Source organism: Electrona antarctica, assembly GCF_951216825.1.
Source record: "Electrona antarctica genome assembly, chromosome: 16".
In the NCBI taxonomy this organism is placed as follows: domain Eukaryota; kingdom Metazoa; phylum Chordata; class Actinopteri; order Myctophiformes; family Myctophidae; genus Electrona; species Electrona antarctica.
This window is the reverse complement of record NC_136797.1, coordinates 23941482-23960346: the sequence shown is the minus strand read 5'-3', so window position 1 is coordinate 23960346 and position 18865 is coordinate 23941482. Positions and strand designations below refer to the sequence as shown.

Sequence of the window (18865 nt, the reverse complement as noted above, 5' to 3'; positions counted from 1 at the left end):
ACATATTGCTAGAAATCAACACTGTACTATACTCAACACTATACAATAGGCATGTAACGATATATCGTATATCGATATATATCGATATTAATCCCGACGATATGAATCGATTCATTGAAATAAAAAATCACACCCGTGTGAACTGAGTGGTGTAAGGTTTTATATAGCATGATCAGCTCTGATCTGACGTAATGAAATCACACCTGGATGTGATTTCACAACTGGCTTTTTTTGTGCAGAGAAAATGACCACGGTTGCTACGGTCATCCAGTTCACCCGGGTGTGATTTAATTACGTCAGAAATTATTTTGAACATAGCAACCATGCTCATTTTTTTATGCACACAAAAGCCAGTTGTAGGAGTGGTTTACACCACTCAAAAAAGGGGGGCTAGTGTGTGATGTGAAATGTGAGCTTTAGTCATATTCCATCATATTCAAGTGCTTTTGGAGAGAAATGATAGTCACTTTCAGTAGTAGAGCACTGTAGAGGGGAGCTGTGTGTGTCTGTGACTGTGCCCAGGTGATGATGGTCGTTGATGCTCATCAAGGAAGGCAATTATGTTTCTGCACTGTCAAAAGTAATGCTACTTCTTTTGCAATGTAGTTAAATAAAAAATCTCAGGGGATAAATTATATAAAATAAAATAAACGGTAATTTTTCTTTAAAATATATATCTTTTTTAATATCGTGAAAAATCGTATCGTGAACCTCATATCGTGATACGAATCGTATCGTGAGTTGAGTGAATCGTTACATGCCTACTATACAATGTACTGTAGCTACTCTGATTAGCTGATTCTGAGCTAGAGTGACAAGAAACAGAGTAGGACCGCATCATGCCATTTTCTCTCTCTCACTGACCTCTACCCTCTCTCTCTCTACCTCTCTCTCTCTCCACCGTCCAACAGCACATCTGCTGTGACTGTAAGAAGAGCTTCTGTGCCCTGTGCTCGGTGCCGCAGGAGAACCTGCGCCGCTGCACCACCTGCCACCTGCTCCGCGGCACGGCCTTCCAGAGGCCTCGGCTCATGCAGCTGCGCGTCAAGGACCTGCGCCAGTACCTCCTCCTGCGCAACATTCCCACGGACACTTGCAGGGAGAAGGAGGACCTGGTGGACCTGGTGCTTTGCCACCAGGGTGCGGGGGACACTCCGATGCCGCTGGAGGAGGAAGACGAGGGCGGGGATGACGTGGAGCCACGCGAGGAGGAGGAGGAGGTGGAGGATGTGGATGTGGAGGGGGTGGTGGTGGTGGTGGTGGACGAGGAGGAGGAGGAAGAGGGAGGAGCAGATAGAGACAGTCTGCATTCGCTTCCCCACTCACTGCACGCCTCGCCGCCCTCCACCCATCGCTCCCCCTCTGAACAGTCAGTCCTGTCCGCCACTCAGGGAGATGTGCTCAGCCGGAGTGACAGCTCAGGGACCACCAGCCAGGTATAGCCCCACTTATACGTTGTCGTACGATGGTGTCATGCTCCAAAAATAGCTGACCTAAAAGCATGCAGATCGGCTATCTTGGAGCGTGTGACACCGGCGTATGACGAAGTATAAATCGGGCTGACTGCTTGTATGCATAATGCAGTACAATGCGCGTGCGTGTGTACGCGCGCGCGTGCGTGCGCACACGCACAACACACGCAACTGGAGAAATCGGGTGGCACAGGACAGGGGTTTGAATCCTCCGTGGTGCCTCTGACATGGCTGTGCGTTCCAACAAACGTTATTCCAACAAATGTTATAAATTAAAAACAAATATTCTCATATGTGTATATGTATACACGTACGTACGTACGTACGCACACATGAACAAACCAGGGGCGTAACTAGCGTGACGCAGACAACGCAATTGCGTTGGGGGGGCTGCGTCGGCCGGGTCTGCCCTGGCCAGCCTGCGTCGGTGCCTACTGACGTCTAGTTACGCCGCTGGAACAAACACTTACATCACTATGTTTAAATTTGGTCACAGTCCACATGCTTTATGCTTTCTTATGCTTCATCATGAGTTTCAAGTTCTGACCTTCCTTTAACTATGATGATTCCTTTCAATGGTAAATTAAGCCCCGTCTGTGACACAGAACAGTGTTGCTTTTGCTTCAATGTTGCTGAAGTCCCTGGTATGAAACACTGACATGAAACGTTTTACACATGGCAATGCATAGCTAAATCACTCTTCTCCCTGTCCATGTGGAAAACGTGTACGGTGATGTTCTAATGTCCATGTGACAGCTGGAAACATCTGAGTTTGTTGTGTGTGTGTGTGTGTGTGTGTGTGTGTGTGCGTGTGTGTGTGTGTGTGCAGCTCCCAGGCCAGCCAGCAGCAGGCCTTAAGTCCTTTTGCCATTTTTAGGTCAAATAGGCTCAGTTATGTAACACTCACACAGGTTTATAACGCCACCCCCGGCATCACAGCTGCAGCCGAACAGCTGAGTGAAAGACTATGACGTTCCTGCACTCATCTCTCTTACTCCCTCATTGTTTCATGATAGAAAGTGTGGGATGTGCCCCCCCCCCCCCCCTGGGGGGGTGCGAGGTTGGGGCTTCTGGAAAGGACAGGGACATCAAGATGAGTTAAATATACAAATACAAGAATCATGAAAGATCGAAGAACGACTGACATAGAAACATAGCTTTTTCAGAAAACTCAGGATGTAGAAGACATTTTTAGAATCTGATCTCAGGTCAAAATGGGTTAAGCCATTTCACAATCGGGCGACAATCTGGGGGTGAATGTAAAGCGCCTTGGATAAAGGCGCTATATAAATGCACCATTTACCATTTAACCCATTTTTACCTGAGATCAGATTCTAAAAATGTCTTCTACATCCGTTTTCTGAAAAAGCTATGTTTCTATGTCAGTCGTTCTTCGATTTTTCAAAAATAGCAGGCTCCTATGAGCTTGTAGATCTTCTATTTTTCAATAGCTAAAGCATAACATAATGCTAACACCAAAAATGGATTCCCGCCCAAAATGGGTTAAACCAGATATGACCATATATAGGCATGTCATTATGACTCAGACATAACCATGAACAAAACCAGCTAAATCTTTTTGTGTGAGCCATCATGAATGATGGTAGTGGGTAGCAGCAGGTTGACAGTCCCCGGTGTTCTCAGACTGACAGACAGTGAAGTGAACCCCATTCTATTCTCGGCCGTTCTCAGCGAGAGAGTGGCGTACTAAAGACCGTCCCCATATGGGCTGTGATCTGGCCTAGTCCTGAACGTCACCGGAGGACGTAATCATAACGGTCATCATGACGTCATTTGGCTTGCTGGGCTACTTGTAGCCGTGATCTAGGCAGAGGGAGGGAGTCGTCTTAGCTCCAACAAGCTGAGAGATGCATTATTAACACAGGTGCATGCTGGGATTCGTCCATGTCTGCTGGAATTTGATGGATGGGTGATGGGGGGGCTAGATAGAGAGGAGATAATCTTTAGTCTCATAAACATAAAGGGTACATCAAGTGTCCCCAGTGCAATGTCACACTCAGGAAAGGCTTCTTGCAACCATTAGCTAATTGCTTTTTTGCATGATGGCAGATGCAAAGAGCGATGGAGGAGGGAGATATGCTCATGATTATGTGCACTACATTTTCTCTACAGTGCACTAATAAGGGCTGAGTTAACAGTCGATAACAAATAACCTCCATACTAAATGGAAATAGTTTATTTCCATTTATTCACCTTCCAACGGGCAAATCCTTAACCTCCTCCTTCAAAGAGAATCATTATACTTGTTGAGTTAATGGTTGATATAAATGTAATTTAGCGTGTGGACTGCCTAACCAAGACTGCTGCAGTCTTGAAACAAAGCATATCATACATTTCCTTTTTAACACCATAATAGCTGTCATGCTTATCTTTTTTTTGGTAATCATTTATCAATCATTGGCACACTCCTGTTTTAAATGAATCCAACAGGCTGAAATCATAAATCAAACTGATTTGCAGTGACTAAAGGGAAATACACCTTCCTTCCGACGTCCAGTGGTGGAAAAAGTACTCAATTGTTTTACTTAAGTAAAAGTACCAATACTGCAATTCAGAACTACTTTGTTACAAGTAAAACTACGGAATTGAAAATGTACTTGAGTAAAAGTACAAAAGTATCGGCATCAAAATGTACTTAAAGTACTAAAAGTAAAAGTACTTATTGTGCAGAATGTGCCATTTCACAAGTTCAAAATGTGTACAAAATCTATTGAAAATAGCAGATCTACAAGCTCACAATGTGTCGCGTTGCGACGCATTGTGAGCTTGTAGATCGGCTATTTTCAAATGGCCGAAATGTATAGGGTTGAAGTGGTTAATGTATAATTCTAATCAAAATTTAAAATCTCCAAAGTAACTAGTAACTAAAGTTTTCAAATTATTGTAGTGAAGTAAAAGTACAAATCTTGGCTCTGAGATGTAGTGAAGTACTGTAGAAGTGAAAGTACTGGAAATTGGAAATACTCAGGTAAAGTACAAATTCCTCAAAAGTGTACTTAAGTACAGTACTTAAGTAAAAGTACTTAGTTACTTTCCACCACTGCCGACGTCCAAACCTTTGATATAACTATCAAATTGACGTAATTCCGAACTTTGTCTTTGAACTTTATTCTCAGAACTCGACAACTCGTGCACCCCCAGGTATATTGGTATGTATTGATTGGCCTTAAGCTACAATCGTATTGGGCTATGCTACTTTCTTTGAAATGTCCAACTGACAGATTGTTCTGTATGTGTTGTTCTCTGTTGTGTTTCAGGAGCAGGCGGATACTCCAACTGTCTCCCTTTTAAACTGTATGTGTTGTTCTCTGTTGTGTTTCAGGAGCAGGCGGATACTCCAACTGTCTCCCTTTTAAACTGTATGTGTTGTTCTCTGTTGTGTTTCAGGAGCAGGCGGATACTCCAACTGTCTCCCTTTTAAACTGTTCTCTGTTGTGTTTCAGGAGCAGGCGGATACTCCAACTGTCTCCCTTTTAAACTGTATGTGTTGTTCTCTGTTGTGTTTCAGGAGCAGGCGGATACTCCAACTGTCTCCCTTTTAAACTGTATGTGTTGTTCTCTGTTGTGTTTCAGGAGCAGGCGGATACTCCAACTGTCTCCGTTTTAAACTGTATGTGTTGTTCTCTGTTGTGTTTCAGGAGCAGGCGGATACTCCAACTGTCTCCCTTTTAAACTGTTCTGTATGTGTTGTTCTCTGTTGTGTTTCAGGAGCAGGCGGATACTCCAACTGTCTCCCTTTTAAACTGTTCTCTGTTGTGTTTCAGGAGCAGGCGGATACTCCAACTGTCTCCCTTTTAAACTGTATGTGTTGTTCTCTGTTGTGTTTCAGGAGCAGGCGGATACTCCAACTGTCTCCCTTTTAAACTGTATGTGTTGTTCTCTGTTGTGTTTCAGGAGCAGGCGGATACTCCAACTGTCTCCCTTTTAAACTGTATGTGTTGTTCTCTGTTGTGTTTCAGGAGCAGGCGGATACTCCAACTGTCTCCCTTTTAAACTGTATGTGTTGTTCTCTGTTGTGTTTCAGGAGCAGGCGGATACTCCAACTGTCTCCCTTTTAAACTGTTCTCTGTTGTGTTTCAGGAGCAGGCGGATACTCCAACTGTCTCCCTTTTAAACTGTTCTCTGTTGTGTTTCAGGAGCAGGCGGATACTCCAACTGTCTCCCTTTTAAACTGTTCTCTGTTGTGTTTCAGGAGCAGGCGGATACTCCAACTGTCTCCCTTTTAAACTGTTCTGTATGTGTTGTTCTCTGTTGTGTTTCAGGAGCAGGCGGATACTCCAACTGTCTCCCTTTTAAACTGTTCTCTGTTGTGTTTCAGGAGCAGGCGGATACTCCAACTGTCTCCCTTTTAAACTGTTCTCTGTTGTGTTTCAGGAGCAGGCGGATACTCCAACTGTCTCCCTTTTAAACTGTTCTCTGTTGTGTTTCAGGAGCAGGCGGATACTCCAACTGTCTCCCTTTTAAACTGTTCTCTGTTGTGTTTCAGGAGCAGGCGGATACTCCAACTGTCTCCCTTTTAAACTGTTCTCTGTTGTGTTTCAGGAGCAGGCGGATACTCCAACTGTCTCCCTTTTAAACTGTTCTCTGTTGTGTTTCAGGAGCAGGCGGATACTCCAACTGTCTCCCTTTTAAACTGTTCTCTGTTGTGTTTCAGGAGCAGGCGGATACTCCAACTGTCTCCCTTTTAAACTGTTCTCTGTTGTGTTTCAGGAGCAGGCGGATACTCCAACTGTCTCCCTTTTAAACTGTTCTCTGTTGTGTTTCAGGAGCAGGCGGATACTCCAACTGTCTCCCTTTTAAACTGTTCTCTGTTGTGTTTCAGGAGCAGGCGGATACTCCAACTGTCTCCCTTTTAAACTTGGAGCACACCGAAACTATCATAGACGTAAGGTTAACCTTTTAAAGTCATTTATATGAGGCCGATTCTAAAAAAAATGTCTTCTAAATCCTAACAGTTTTCTGAAAAACCTATGTTTCTATGTCAGTGGTGCTCAACCTTTTTCATGTCAAGGACCCCCAGAATTATCTGTATTTGGCCGCAGACCCCCTTTGAAATGTTGTTCCAGGGACCCCCCCCCCCCCCAGAAGCAAAGATTTGACTTAAACCCATTTTGACCTGAGATCAGATTCTAAAAATGTCTTCTACATCCTGACAGTTTTCTGAAAAAGCTATGTTTCTATGTCAGTCGTTCTTCGATTTTTCAAAAATAGCAGACCTACAAGCTCGTAGCGCGCCACTCGGTGGCGCGCTATGAGCTTGTAGATCTGCTATTTTTCAATAGCTAAAGCATAACATAATGCTAACACCAAAAGGGGTTCCCGCCAAAAAGGGGTTAAAAAACGAAAGATTATAGTCAAAGATTTGCACCACATTTTCACGATTTTTCAAAAATAGCAGGTCTACAAGCTCGTAGCGCGGGCCGCGCGGCACTCGATTCTGTACAAAAAGGCAACCTTGCTTCAATTCCAATACCTGGAACAACTCCTTTCAGTGTGTGTCTGTAGTGTTTACTGTCTCTGTCTGTACTGTTAATTGTGTTATTGTAGATCAGCCCAGCAACACAGAGGAGGATCAGGGCCTCGCTCTCCGATCTGGACAACGAGGACGCTATAGAAAACCTCTCTGTCCGCCAGCTCAAAGAGATTCTAGCCAGGAACTTTGTCAACTACTCTGGATGTTGTGAGAAGTGGGAGCTGTTGGAGCGAGTGCATCGCCTCTACAGAGAAAACGAGCAAAACAGGAAGTCCAGTAAGAGTTTTTTGCTTTTACTTCATCTTTGGGGAATAAATGAATATGGTCACTGCTGTGTACGTTCAGTGGGTTAGGGTTAATAAATGAATATGGTCACTGCTGTGTACGTTCAGTGGGTTAGGGTTAATAAATGAATATGGTCACTGCTGTGTACGTTCAGTGGGTTAGGGTTAATAAATGAATATGGTCACTGCTGTGTACGTTCAGTGCTAAAAGGGTAATTTGTTCTCTTTCTTCCAGTGGAAAATGTGAGCAGCATAACAGCAGGTAAATATTGTTATTTATTTATCTGTAGATATGTTAAAGGAGCATTCAGTGATTTGAGTGATTTGGAAAACCACCCAGTCCGCCCCAGTAACAAAATGTGCACATGCACACACTCTACAGTGGGGGGAAGTGCAACAGGCCAACAGCACGTGCCCCCACTCGATCATGATTGGAGGAAGGCCCCTCTCATCCTGATTGGATGAAGGCTTTGCCACCCGCCACCAAAACTGAAACTAGGGTTTTTTGACCCCAGGGGCTGACTGGGGACAGGGAGGAACTCCTTATATGGTCAGCACACTCTATGGTAGGGAGGATTATCCAAAAAAAAAGAAAAAATAAGTGATATTTGAATTAAGTGAAATCACTGAATATACCTTTAAGTTGCACAATTGTTTTGCTTTCTTGTAGGCCTACTGTATCTTAGACTACTAATAGCTTATTTTTATTACTGCCCCTTTTCATATATGAAGTGGTAGCATACCCCCCACCTACAAGTATCTGCAACAGTGGAGTTGGAGGTAAGACATTTTAATTTAATAAAAAAGCGTCTGCCCCCCTTTCTCATGGCAAATACGCCACCTGTTCCCATCTGCACAGAAACACGGTACTCATATTTGGCTGAAGCAGGACTTTCTACGTAAGAAATAGCATGCTATAACCAAATTACTATCCTTTTTTATATCGTCCTATATATTATCATTTTGACCACCATTCTCCTGCTGTTTCTTTTTCGACATAATTGTCACTGACATTTCTGCGTCCTCGGTTTGCATCCGCTCACTTTGTCCGGAAGGACGGTCTCTCTCTCTCTCTCTCTCTGTCTCTCTCTCTCTCACGCTGTCATTAATGCGTGTTCCTGAGAGCTTTTTATGTCTTCATGAGCCATCATTTTTATTTTAGTAGTGGCTTGTCCCTTATCAGGTGGGACTGCTTTTATAATCCTTGTGTCTCTAGACACCCTTGTCAATTGAAAGGGCTTCACGGTGATATTGCGCCACAATTTTGGGCGGGAACCCCTTTTGGTGTTTTAAACATTGTTATAATTTAGCTATTGTAAAATAGCAGATCTACAAGCTCATAGAGCTACGAGCTTGTAGATCTGCTATTTTTGAAAAATTGTGAAAATATTTATTTCAGAAAACTGGAGGATTTAGAATATTTTTTTTAATTTTGAGGTCAGGCCTAAATGGGTTAAAAAATGTTAAGTGCTGATCTGGAGGCATACCAGACATGCTATACTGCAGCACTGGACTTATTAATTACTGCTTCATTGGCTTCTTGAACTTACGCTGCTGCATGTGAATGGAGCCAGGGGGGAAGAGGGAATTTTTCACATGTAAAGCATAATTTATGCTTTGCCCGCACTGAAAATAATTGATTTTCAAGCAAACGAGTAACACCGTCATACGACGAAGCAAAAAGTAGGCTATAAACTAGGAGTGGGCTACCACCTTTTCTTGATTTACTGTTACCAGATGATCATATTAAGCTGTTCAGGTGATCAATTGAGTTGATCCAAAACAACCATAATCGACCATTATCGTTTGAAGTGCATACAAAACCTCTTCAGATTGTCAGAATTGATCTCATCTTCATTATTCATATTACATCATTGACTCATTCTTTGTCGTATTATTAAGTTATCGCTTGCCGTTTTGTCCGTCCGCAGACGGTGTGAGAGCTCAGCTGGCCTCCGACGAGAACCTGTGCCGCATCTGCATGGACGCCGTCATTGACTGTGTGTTGCTGGAGTGTGGTCACATGGTCACCTGCACCAAATGTGGGAAGAGGATGAGCGAGTGCCCCATCTGCAGGCAATACGTTGTGCGGGCTGTGCACGTCTTCAAGTCTTAAAAGGATTAAGGAAAAAATAAATAAACTGAGTGTAAGCCGAGAGAGAGAGAGAGAGAGAGAGAGAGGGAAAAAGAGAGAGTAAGTTAGAGAACGGGTGAACGGGCTGTGCATGTCCCCCCCCCCCAGGTTTAAATGCTGCAGAAGGCATGCACATCCCCCCCCCAAACCTTGTGCCCAGCTTGGGCCTTGAAGACCAGACTGTTGCCTATAGCCCACTACAGTTTGTTTCCCCCCTGCTAGGTCCAACTGTTCTCCTCCCATGTGGGCTCTCTCTCTCTCTTTTCTCAAGCCTGATTCATACTTATAGTTGCGTGCCACTGTCGCGCACCGAAAATAGCGAGTTTCGGAATGCGACACCGTGCGCAAAAACAAAGTATAATCAAACCTTCAGTGCTTGTGGACTGTCATCGAATGCACTGGGACACGTACTGCCCTCCTCCCCACTATCTCTCTTCTGTCTCTGTTCCTTTACACCAATTCGTTTCAGATTGTGTCTCATGATTTATAAACCAATGGAGAGGACGCGCTCCCATGGATAGCCTATACTGGAAGTGGGGATTGGTTGTTCTCCTACGCGGCAGCGGAGAAAAGCTGTCATAGGGCGATGACTATATAAGAGACCTTGTTATCCGAGGTTTTAGAGTTGATATGGTTTACAGTACATTCCTACCACGACACCAGGCCGTGTCTCCCTCTCTGTGTTCTTTAGTATGTGCAATATCGGAAATGAAGAAGAGACTTCTGTGTGTGACTGAGTCACTAATCGTCTTGTCTGTTTGTGTCTCTTAGTGTCATCATGCAGCCATCTGAATTAGCACCACCAGATAACATAGTAGAATCCTCAATGTTAATTTAACCCATTTTGACCTGAGATCAGATTCTAAAAATGTCTTCTACATCCTGACAGTTTTCTGAAAAAGCTGTTTCTATGTCAGTCATTCTTCGATTTTTCAAAAATAGCAGACCTACAAGCTTGTAGATCTGCTATTTTTCAATAGCTAAAGCATAACATAATGCTAACACCAAAAGGGGTTCCCGCCCAAAATGGGTTAACCACGTTCACGGACCTGATGTCCCTATTTTGGGCATGCCGGTGTAGGGGAAAACATTTCCAAATAGAGCTCTACAAGATCACAAGTTCACAGCACATCTTGTACTATAGGTCTGCGCCTCTCGCCAGGCAACACTGTCGCGCGACAAAGTAAGTGGTTAACTACCATTTTTTTGCACTCTCAGAGTTAAATTAACTCCTGAGGATTGTATTGTGTCATCATCATCTTGTCTTACGAATACACATATGGTAGGGGAGGCTGTAAGGTGCCAAACGTAATGCCTTCAATCAATTACATTTGGGTAAAGCTTCCAATAATATCTCACAACCAGCAAGTGTGGTTTTAATTGATACAGACTGTTCTTTTCTTTTTCCCCCGAGAATGTTTCTTTGTTTCTTTCTTTGTTATTAAAAAACATTTGAACATCCGCGTCATTTTTAATTAGCCTGATTTAATCATTGTTGCATTACCATCTGCCCGTCTGTTCAGACGCAAACAGCAGCACTCGGCTCAGGTTTTGTTTAACACTTACAGTGCTTTAAGTTTACGATCGTCAAAATAGTTTCACTAACCTTTTGAAGAATAACCCGGCCGCGATCGTAGTTCCAGTTAACCAAAATCTGTCTAAAAATAGTGCGATCGTTTCTCATAGTGTCCAAAAATATTCCACGGTCCCGATCAACAACAACGGGGAACAGAGCGATATGGATGCCATATCACTCCATTTCACTCCATAGACTGTGCATTGCGCCTCGATTACCCACAAGCCCTGAGAAGCCAGCGTCGGTGATCTTTTCCGGTCACGTGATCCAAACGTGTGTGACGTCATCACAGAGTGTCCGAGGAAAAACTTGTAAGTCTTAAAAGTTTATCAAAAGCAGCGCATTAAACAATGAAAACATAAACTCGTGTAACTCGTGCTTGGGAGGGAAAGAGGTCTTTATCAATTAACTCGGGTAACTTGTGAATGGGAGTCAATGTGTTAACTTGGATAAAAGCTTATGTGTGTCCCTGGTAGCCTGGCTAATAAGCCAGACTCGAATCGCATTTTCTTTTGCCAGCGGCTGATTGGGTCTGGCTTTAGCCAGGCTATGTCCCTGGCTCACCATGCACACTGGTTCTCTAAGTGTGGTCCCGGGGTTCATTGAGCGGCTTCCAGGAGGTCTCCAGCTATAGATGACCCAAAGTTAGGAACCAAATGGATCCTTACAGATCTGTAACTCTGAGAGTGTACAAATGGAGCCAAATTTGGTTCCATTTTGTACACTCTCAGACCCCCTTTCCACCGGTTGGTTCCCAATGGGAACCGGTTCAGTTCTTTTTGGTTCTTAGTCCATGAGCCAGAGCTCCAAAATTGGTGGGAAAAACTAGACCTATATTAAATTGTTTATAGGATCAATACAAGTAAATGAATACATGATAACCCTTCCACAGTAGTAGCTTTTTCATATTTTCTATTATTTTGCATATTTTCCTACATAATGCCTCATTTGCATATTTAAAAATGTAAAATTTGTAATACAATAAATCATTGTCTTCGTGTAAGTAATCAATTGGGGAAGTGTCATGGTGATAACAATCTAATATAGGTATGGTTTTGCCCACTCAATTCATAATTAATGTTCCAATTTTGACTAAGAACCAAAAAGAACTGAACCAGTTCCCAAAGTTACTATATTTACCCAGGGTAACTGGACTAAGCATCAGATACTTGTTTACAGCCAGGCCCTGCTCATAGAACATTTCATGGTAGTGGTTCAATGCCTTGCTCAAGGGCACTTCAGCGGTGGTAATTTTAACGTGCCGGTCCGGGGATACGAACTGGCGACCTTCCGGTATCAAGACCGCTCCGCAAACCGTTCGGCCACCGCTGCCACAATACCAACCGGTGGAAAAGGGGCCTCAGAGTTAAATGAACACTGAGGATTTTACCGTGTAGGTTAGGGGTCTGCGAGAAAAATAATTGGGGTCCGCATGTCCTATAACACTATATCAAACTGAGGGTTCAAAATGGATTGAGAATTACTGCTGTACAGATGTTTTCACTTTTTTGTTCTCAAAATCCTTCCAAAATAGCAGATCTACAGTACAAGCTCACAATGTGTCACAATGCACGACGCATCGTGAGCCTGTAGATTGGCTTGACGAACAGAACTGCCCAACTTTAGCCTGTATTTTGGCTTGACGAACAGAACTGCCCAACTTTAGCCTGTAGATTGGCTTGACGAACAGAACTGCCCAACTTTAGCCTGTAGATTGGCTTGACGAACAGAACTGCCCAACTTTAGCCTGTAGATTGGCTTGACGAACAGAACTGCCCAACTTTAGCCTGTAGATTGGCTTGACGAACAGAACTGCCCAACTTTAGCCTGTAGATTGGCTTGACGAACAGAACTGCCCAACTTTAGCCTGTAGATTGGCTTGACGAACAGAACTGCCCAACTTTAGCCTGTAGATTGGCTTGACGAACAGAACTGCCCAACTTTAGCCTGTAGATTGGCTTGACGAACAGAACTGCCCAACTTTAGCCTGTAGATTGGCTTGACGAACAGAACTGCCCAACTTTAGCCTGTAGATTGGCTTGACGAACAGAACTGCCCAACTTTAGCATGTAGATTGGCTTGACGAACAGAACTGCCCAACTTTAGCCTGTAGATTGGCTTGACGAACAGAACTGCCCAACTTTAGCCTGTAGATTGGCTTGACGAACAGAACTGCCCAACTTTAGCCTGTAGATTGGCTTGACGAACAGAACTGCCCCACTTTAGCCTGTAGATTGGCTTGACGAACAGAACTGCCCAACTTTAGCCTGTAGATTGGCTTGACGAACAGAACTGCCCAACTTTAGCCTGTAGATTGGCTTGACGAACAGAACTGCCCAACTTTAGCCTGTAGATTGGCTTGACGAACAGAACTGCCCAACTTTAGCCTGTAGATTGGCTTGACGAACAGAACTGCCCAACTTTAGCCTGTAGATTGGCTTGACGAACAGAACTGCCCAACTTTAGCCTGTAGATTGGCTTGACGAACAGAACTGCCCAACTTTAGCCTGTAGATTGGCTTGACGAACAGAACTGCCCAACTTTAGCCTGTAGATTGGCTTGACGAACAGAACTGCCCAACTTTAGCCTGTAGATTGGCTTGACGAACAGAACTGCCCAATTTTAGCCTGTAGATTGGCTTGACGAACAGAACTGCCCAACTTTAGCCTGTAGATTGGCTTGACGAACAGAACTGCCCAACTTTAGCCTGTAGATTGGCTTGACTAACAGAACTGCCCAACTTTAGCCTGTAGATTGGCTTGACGAACAGAACTGCCCAACTTTACCCTGTAGATTGGCTTGACGAACAGAACTGCCCAACTTTAGCCTGTAGATTGGCTTGACGAACAGAACCGCCCAACTTTAGCCTGTAGATTGGCTTGACGAACAGAACCGCCCAACTTTAGCCTGTAGATTGGCTTGACGAACAGAACTGCCCAACTTTAGCCTGTAGATTGGCTTGACGAACAGAACTGCCCAACTTTGTTGATTTTACTGAACTTACAGCATGCAATATCATTCTGTTCCTTCCCCCGGGCATCTTGTCTTTCAGTGGGTGAGTTGAAACTTATACAGTAAGGTATACGGTGCTACAGTATCAACAGTACATTTCTTACTGTATGTTGTTGATGTGACCTTTTGAAATATCTAATATTCCACAAAGGAAAGTCAGCAGATTCCCAAGTCTGGTTTACATTAACCCGTTTATGCAAATGGCACATTTGTTTTCCTGTCATAAGATCCAGCTCATTCAAATGTCTGGCAAAAAGTTATCTATTTATGCCTGCGGTATGTTATTATTCACTATTCAGTGACTTGCATAGGTAGCTTATATTGTTGTTTACTGATAAGTTGGTTGATAATGCATATTTTTCATATTTTTTCTTCGGGAATATCTAATTGTTTCAATTGTTTTGAATTCTTATTAGTACATTTTCCGAATGTAAATCTCCTTAGTTTGGTCAGACTCATCTCAAGTCTCAACCGAAAGCAGAAAGCCCTCTGACCATGTGTGGCATCTCAAAATAGGCTAAACAAGTTTCATCGTAAAATTGTTACTTCCCCCCCCACAAGCTTTTTTGTTGTAATCTGCTACATATTTAGAATTGACATGGACATAATACACAGTAACACAAATACTCACTGTAGCCTAAAGCCTGATTTACTTGTATGATCCGTTATTGCCAGTGTGCAACACACGCACACGCACACACACACACACACACACACACACACACACACACACACACACACACACACACACACAGGAACTACTGTATCAGGCTTATAGGCCCGTTCTCATATGCTGCTGATTCTCAAAGATGTCAGTTGTGGGCAGCTATATTATCAAAGTTAGACTATTTGATTTCATGGACACTCGTCATTCTGGATCTTTATATTTTGGAATGTTGAACCTATTGTTTTGGTATTAAAGAAGAGAAAATTATGTATTAGATTAAATAAAATACAGAACCTAAACAAGTAAGTAGAAACATATTCTGCTCTTCCTTTATAACTCAGATGCACGGTGCCTGGTATTTTTCCAGTTTTTCATGTGTCTATGAGGTGACAGTACTTCATTAGACACCCTGGAGTCGTTTTTATGTGCAATGGTGTATTAACTTTATATTTAGGGTTTCTTCCTGGAGGCTGAACCCTTGGCAGTCAAACGGGCCAATGAAATAAACAGTAAAATAGTGACATCACACTATCAGCCCCTCCCCTAACCCCTCCCCCTTTATCATACAACTACAGCTGTGGGTGCGGCTTCAGTTCAGGTGGATCACCACCCATCATCACCCACCAGGCAAACCAGGCATACTTAATGAACTGGTGGGCGTGTCCACATAAAAGCATGATTTTAACAAATACTGTACACTTTTTGGAAAAAGTTCTTCCTCCTCATATTATAATAATACCTGATGATCATGTTTTAGGGTGGAAAAACATCGTGGCACTCCATCTTTAACTAAACTAACTAAAAAAGTTTAGGTAAGTCTACTCAGGCTTTTGTGAACACCCCAGACAGCTTTTTAGGTTGCTTGATCCAATATTTAGATATTTGATATTCATTTTAGCAGGTCACACCCGTGGATGTGCATTGTATAGGAAGGGGGGTAAAAAAAAAGCCTGAGTAGATGATAAAATTACCCCAAATCTTTTAAAAAGTGAATTATTCCAACGGTCTAGCTTTTCATGACCCTCTAATATTGGTTTGCTGATATGACTATATATCAACTCAACTATGTGCACATGCTAAACTGACACTGATGGGAAATTGTCCATATTATATTTCAAAATATAGAAAAACGTTACTACATAACATAACATCCCAAAGATATTTTCACACATCTGTTTTTAGAGCAGAGTTTCTCAAAGTGGGGTCCGAGGACCCCCAGGGGTCCTTGAATGAGTTCCATGGGGTCTCCAGTTAAATTGTTTAATACCGCATCAAAATCAGTTTGACCAGATTTGTCTGAGAGACTGCCATCGCGCAAATTCCAGCTTTTCACCAGAGGAGAAAAACTTTTTATTTTTATTTTTTTATTTTCAAAATGAGTTAATAGCACAGGCAGACTCTTCACATATTAGAGCATGTCTGAAATAAGTGTCAGAGCTGAAATCGACATGTAAATATGAAATAAATGCTTAAACATGTAGCTAGGTGTAATGTTAAAGACCACAGAAGTGATCCTTTCAAGCCTCTTTTCTCAACTCGCTGTTTTCTGCAAGACATTACTCTATAAGCCATATCTCCAAAACTGGTGGGTCAAACTGAACAACCAATATATCAATTTGAAGCTATGATTCCCTGCTTTCATATGACATGAAAATTCAAAAAAATCCAATGGCAGTCTCTCAGTCAAATTTGGTCACCTATATGCATTGAAACAACATTGTATGGGGGTCCTTATTGGCACAAAACATTTTCAGATGGGGGGTCCGTGGCTAAATACAAATACATTTTGGACATGAAAATGAGAAACACTGGCCTAAAGCAAAACATCAATTACAGGTATACAAACTACACTGCACTAGCAGGAAAGAACCCAATACAGTTCAGATTTAAAAGGAGTTTTAATATCTCAAAGTTCACATGAATTCTTCCTAGAGGCTTTACTTGTACATTATTTACATTGTTGACCATTCATTCACATACTTGTACTAAAATATCAGACATTGTGACAAATTGTCATAAAAACATAAATTTTTCATATAACCTTGATACATGATATATGTTCCCATTAAAGGAAATGTGTTATTTCAGACATTTCCAATATTTTGTTGTCATACTACTTTTGATGTACAAAATCTCAGACGAGCTAAGGAATATGTGGTCCCCTGACATTATCAAATTGCATTTTTTGAATGGTGCAACCACTCCCTTACAGAGCTATGTGTGTGGGTGGCTGGGTGCCTGCCTGGCTGGCTGGCTGGCTGGCTGGGTGGGTGAGTGAGCACGAAAACAGCATGGTTGTTTTTCACCACCTGTGCGCAACCTAACACACACACAAACACACACGCACATATTAACTGTATATATGATGATTTCGGGTGTGCCAGTACAGTAGTGACAGTACAGTACAGTAGAGGGTACAGTAGAGGGACCCCCACACGGTAACTCTGTCATTTCTCAACCGTTTTGGACGCGGGGCGGCACGCCGGAACCGGCCCGGCCCCCTGGGTGCGTTCCTGTGGGTCTGGAACTTCCCCCAGCCCCCCCCCTCCCCGGAGTTGCACCACTCACTTCACACGGGTGTGATTTTTGAGATGGGGTACATTTTATGAAGTTATGTTCCCATGCTGAAACACTTACACCCTCTAAGAGTCTTAGAGAAACAGACTTGAGTTACAGCTCTACTTTGACCACTTTCGTTCCCCCGTCTACGCCAAGATATTTGAACTTTCGTGAATGTTCCCCTCAGAATAGGGATGCTGGAGTTCAAGTGGTTGAACATGTTTATATTGCATCAAATCAGGGATCCCAATCCCACTGCTACCTGTTTGCTGGACCTCTAGTACGCTGGCCATAAGCCACCGCTGCCCCCCCATGTGATGTGCCTCTTATATTCTAAACCCATTCAGTTACTGATAACCACTTTGAACTTTTTCAACATTTTTCAAAAATAGCCAGTCTACAAGGTCACAACACGTGGCAATGCAATGCGTTGTGAGAAGGTAGACTGGCTATTTGTGTATAAAATATGTCTTAAGTGAATAATCATTTCCTAGCTGGGACACATTAATAGTGTATCACATTCGCTGTGTAAATAATTTCAAGGTATGGAGCTATTTATATGATGAATATCATTTCTTAACCATGAGTAGGGAACCGTACTCATCTACTGTAGGTCTAAATTATTAAATTAATTAAATTAAGTGACACATTTTTGACTGGCACCCTTGTATGTAGATAATGTGCAACCTTTTAATATTGAATCAAATTGTAATCAGCTTCACGATCATATTTTATCAAATAAAAATAAAAAAGAACAATACCAAACCAAACTAATAAACAAAAATAAATAAAACATACCAAAGACACATGTTCTGACCATGGCATCATTAATGGCATGCAATTCAAAGCAATTAGATTATTGGAAAGAGTTTCAGTTACACATAGACCCTGACATTTCTATTTCTACAGGTAGTGAGTTTTACTTATGAAGCCTAATTTATTCTATACTTATATTCATTTAAATGATAAAATAGGGCTTAGCCACGTAAGACACGCACGCACGCACGCACGCGCGCGCGCGCACACACACACACACACACACACACACGCACACGTCACGCCAATGACTGAAAACATTCATTCAAAAGCCGTCCAGAAATAGTTCAAGAGTAAAACTAGAATCTTCTATTGTATTGATTTGTCAGCTAAAAGCTGCAGGATGTTTATTTGACAATAACTACAGTATATCCAATAAGTGTGCCAAAAATATTGTCATGGTTCTTTCCGTTTCTTTCAGTGATAAAAATGTATCTAAGTTTAAACAAACATATATATGTTTACTCTATAAGCATGAAAATACAGAGCTGCCATAGTTGTTTTTGCCATTTCCAATTGTAATAGAAAGTACAGTATATTACACGAACTGCATGAGCCCATAACCTGTATTAAGATGAATAATACAGGCATGGGGACGTGACAGATTTACAACATTTCCTTTACCTATTTCAGGGGATACAATCTGCAGAATTTCACTTTATTTTGATAACCCACAACTCAAATATTAAAGAAAGAAAATCTTTAAAATCTGAAAACAATTAATTTAGTGTATGTATATATATATATATATATATATATATATATAACAAAGGTCAGTCCTTCTAATTCTGAACAGTATAAAAAAAATGTCAAGACCAGAGAATCGCAACCATGTGAGTGGTTTGTTAGAT

The 18865-nt window shown here is 42.3% G+C and overlaps 1 protein-coding gene across 4 annotated transcripts in view; it reads left to right on the top strand.

The window, feature by feature from the left end:
* The window catches only part of LOC306939676 (E3 ubiquitin-protein ligase RNF34-like), a 52873-nt gene extending 42028 nt beyond the window's left edge, over positions 1-10845 (top strand). For all 4 annotated transcript variants that reach the window (XM_079524332.1, XM_079524333.1, XM_079524334.1 and 1 more), the window contains 6 exons: positions 912-1436; positions 6316-6378; positions 7041-7242; positions 7486-7512; positions 7983-8030; positions 9182-10845. In XM_079524332.1, coding sequence (XP_079380458.1) covers positions 912-1436; positions 6316-6378; positions 7041-7242; positions 7486-7512; positions 7983-8030; positions 9182-9366 — 1050 coding nt within the window. In that variant the 3' untranslated portion in view covers positions 9367-10845. The remainder of the gene's footprint in view (positions 1-911; positions 1437-6315; positions 6379-7040; positions 7243-7485; positions 7513-7982; positions 8031-9181) is intronic.
* The last annotated feature ends 8020 nt before the right edge of the window (positions 10846-18865 follow it).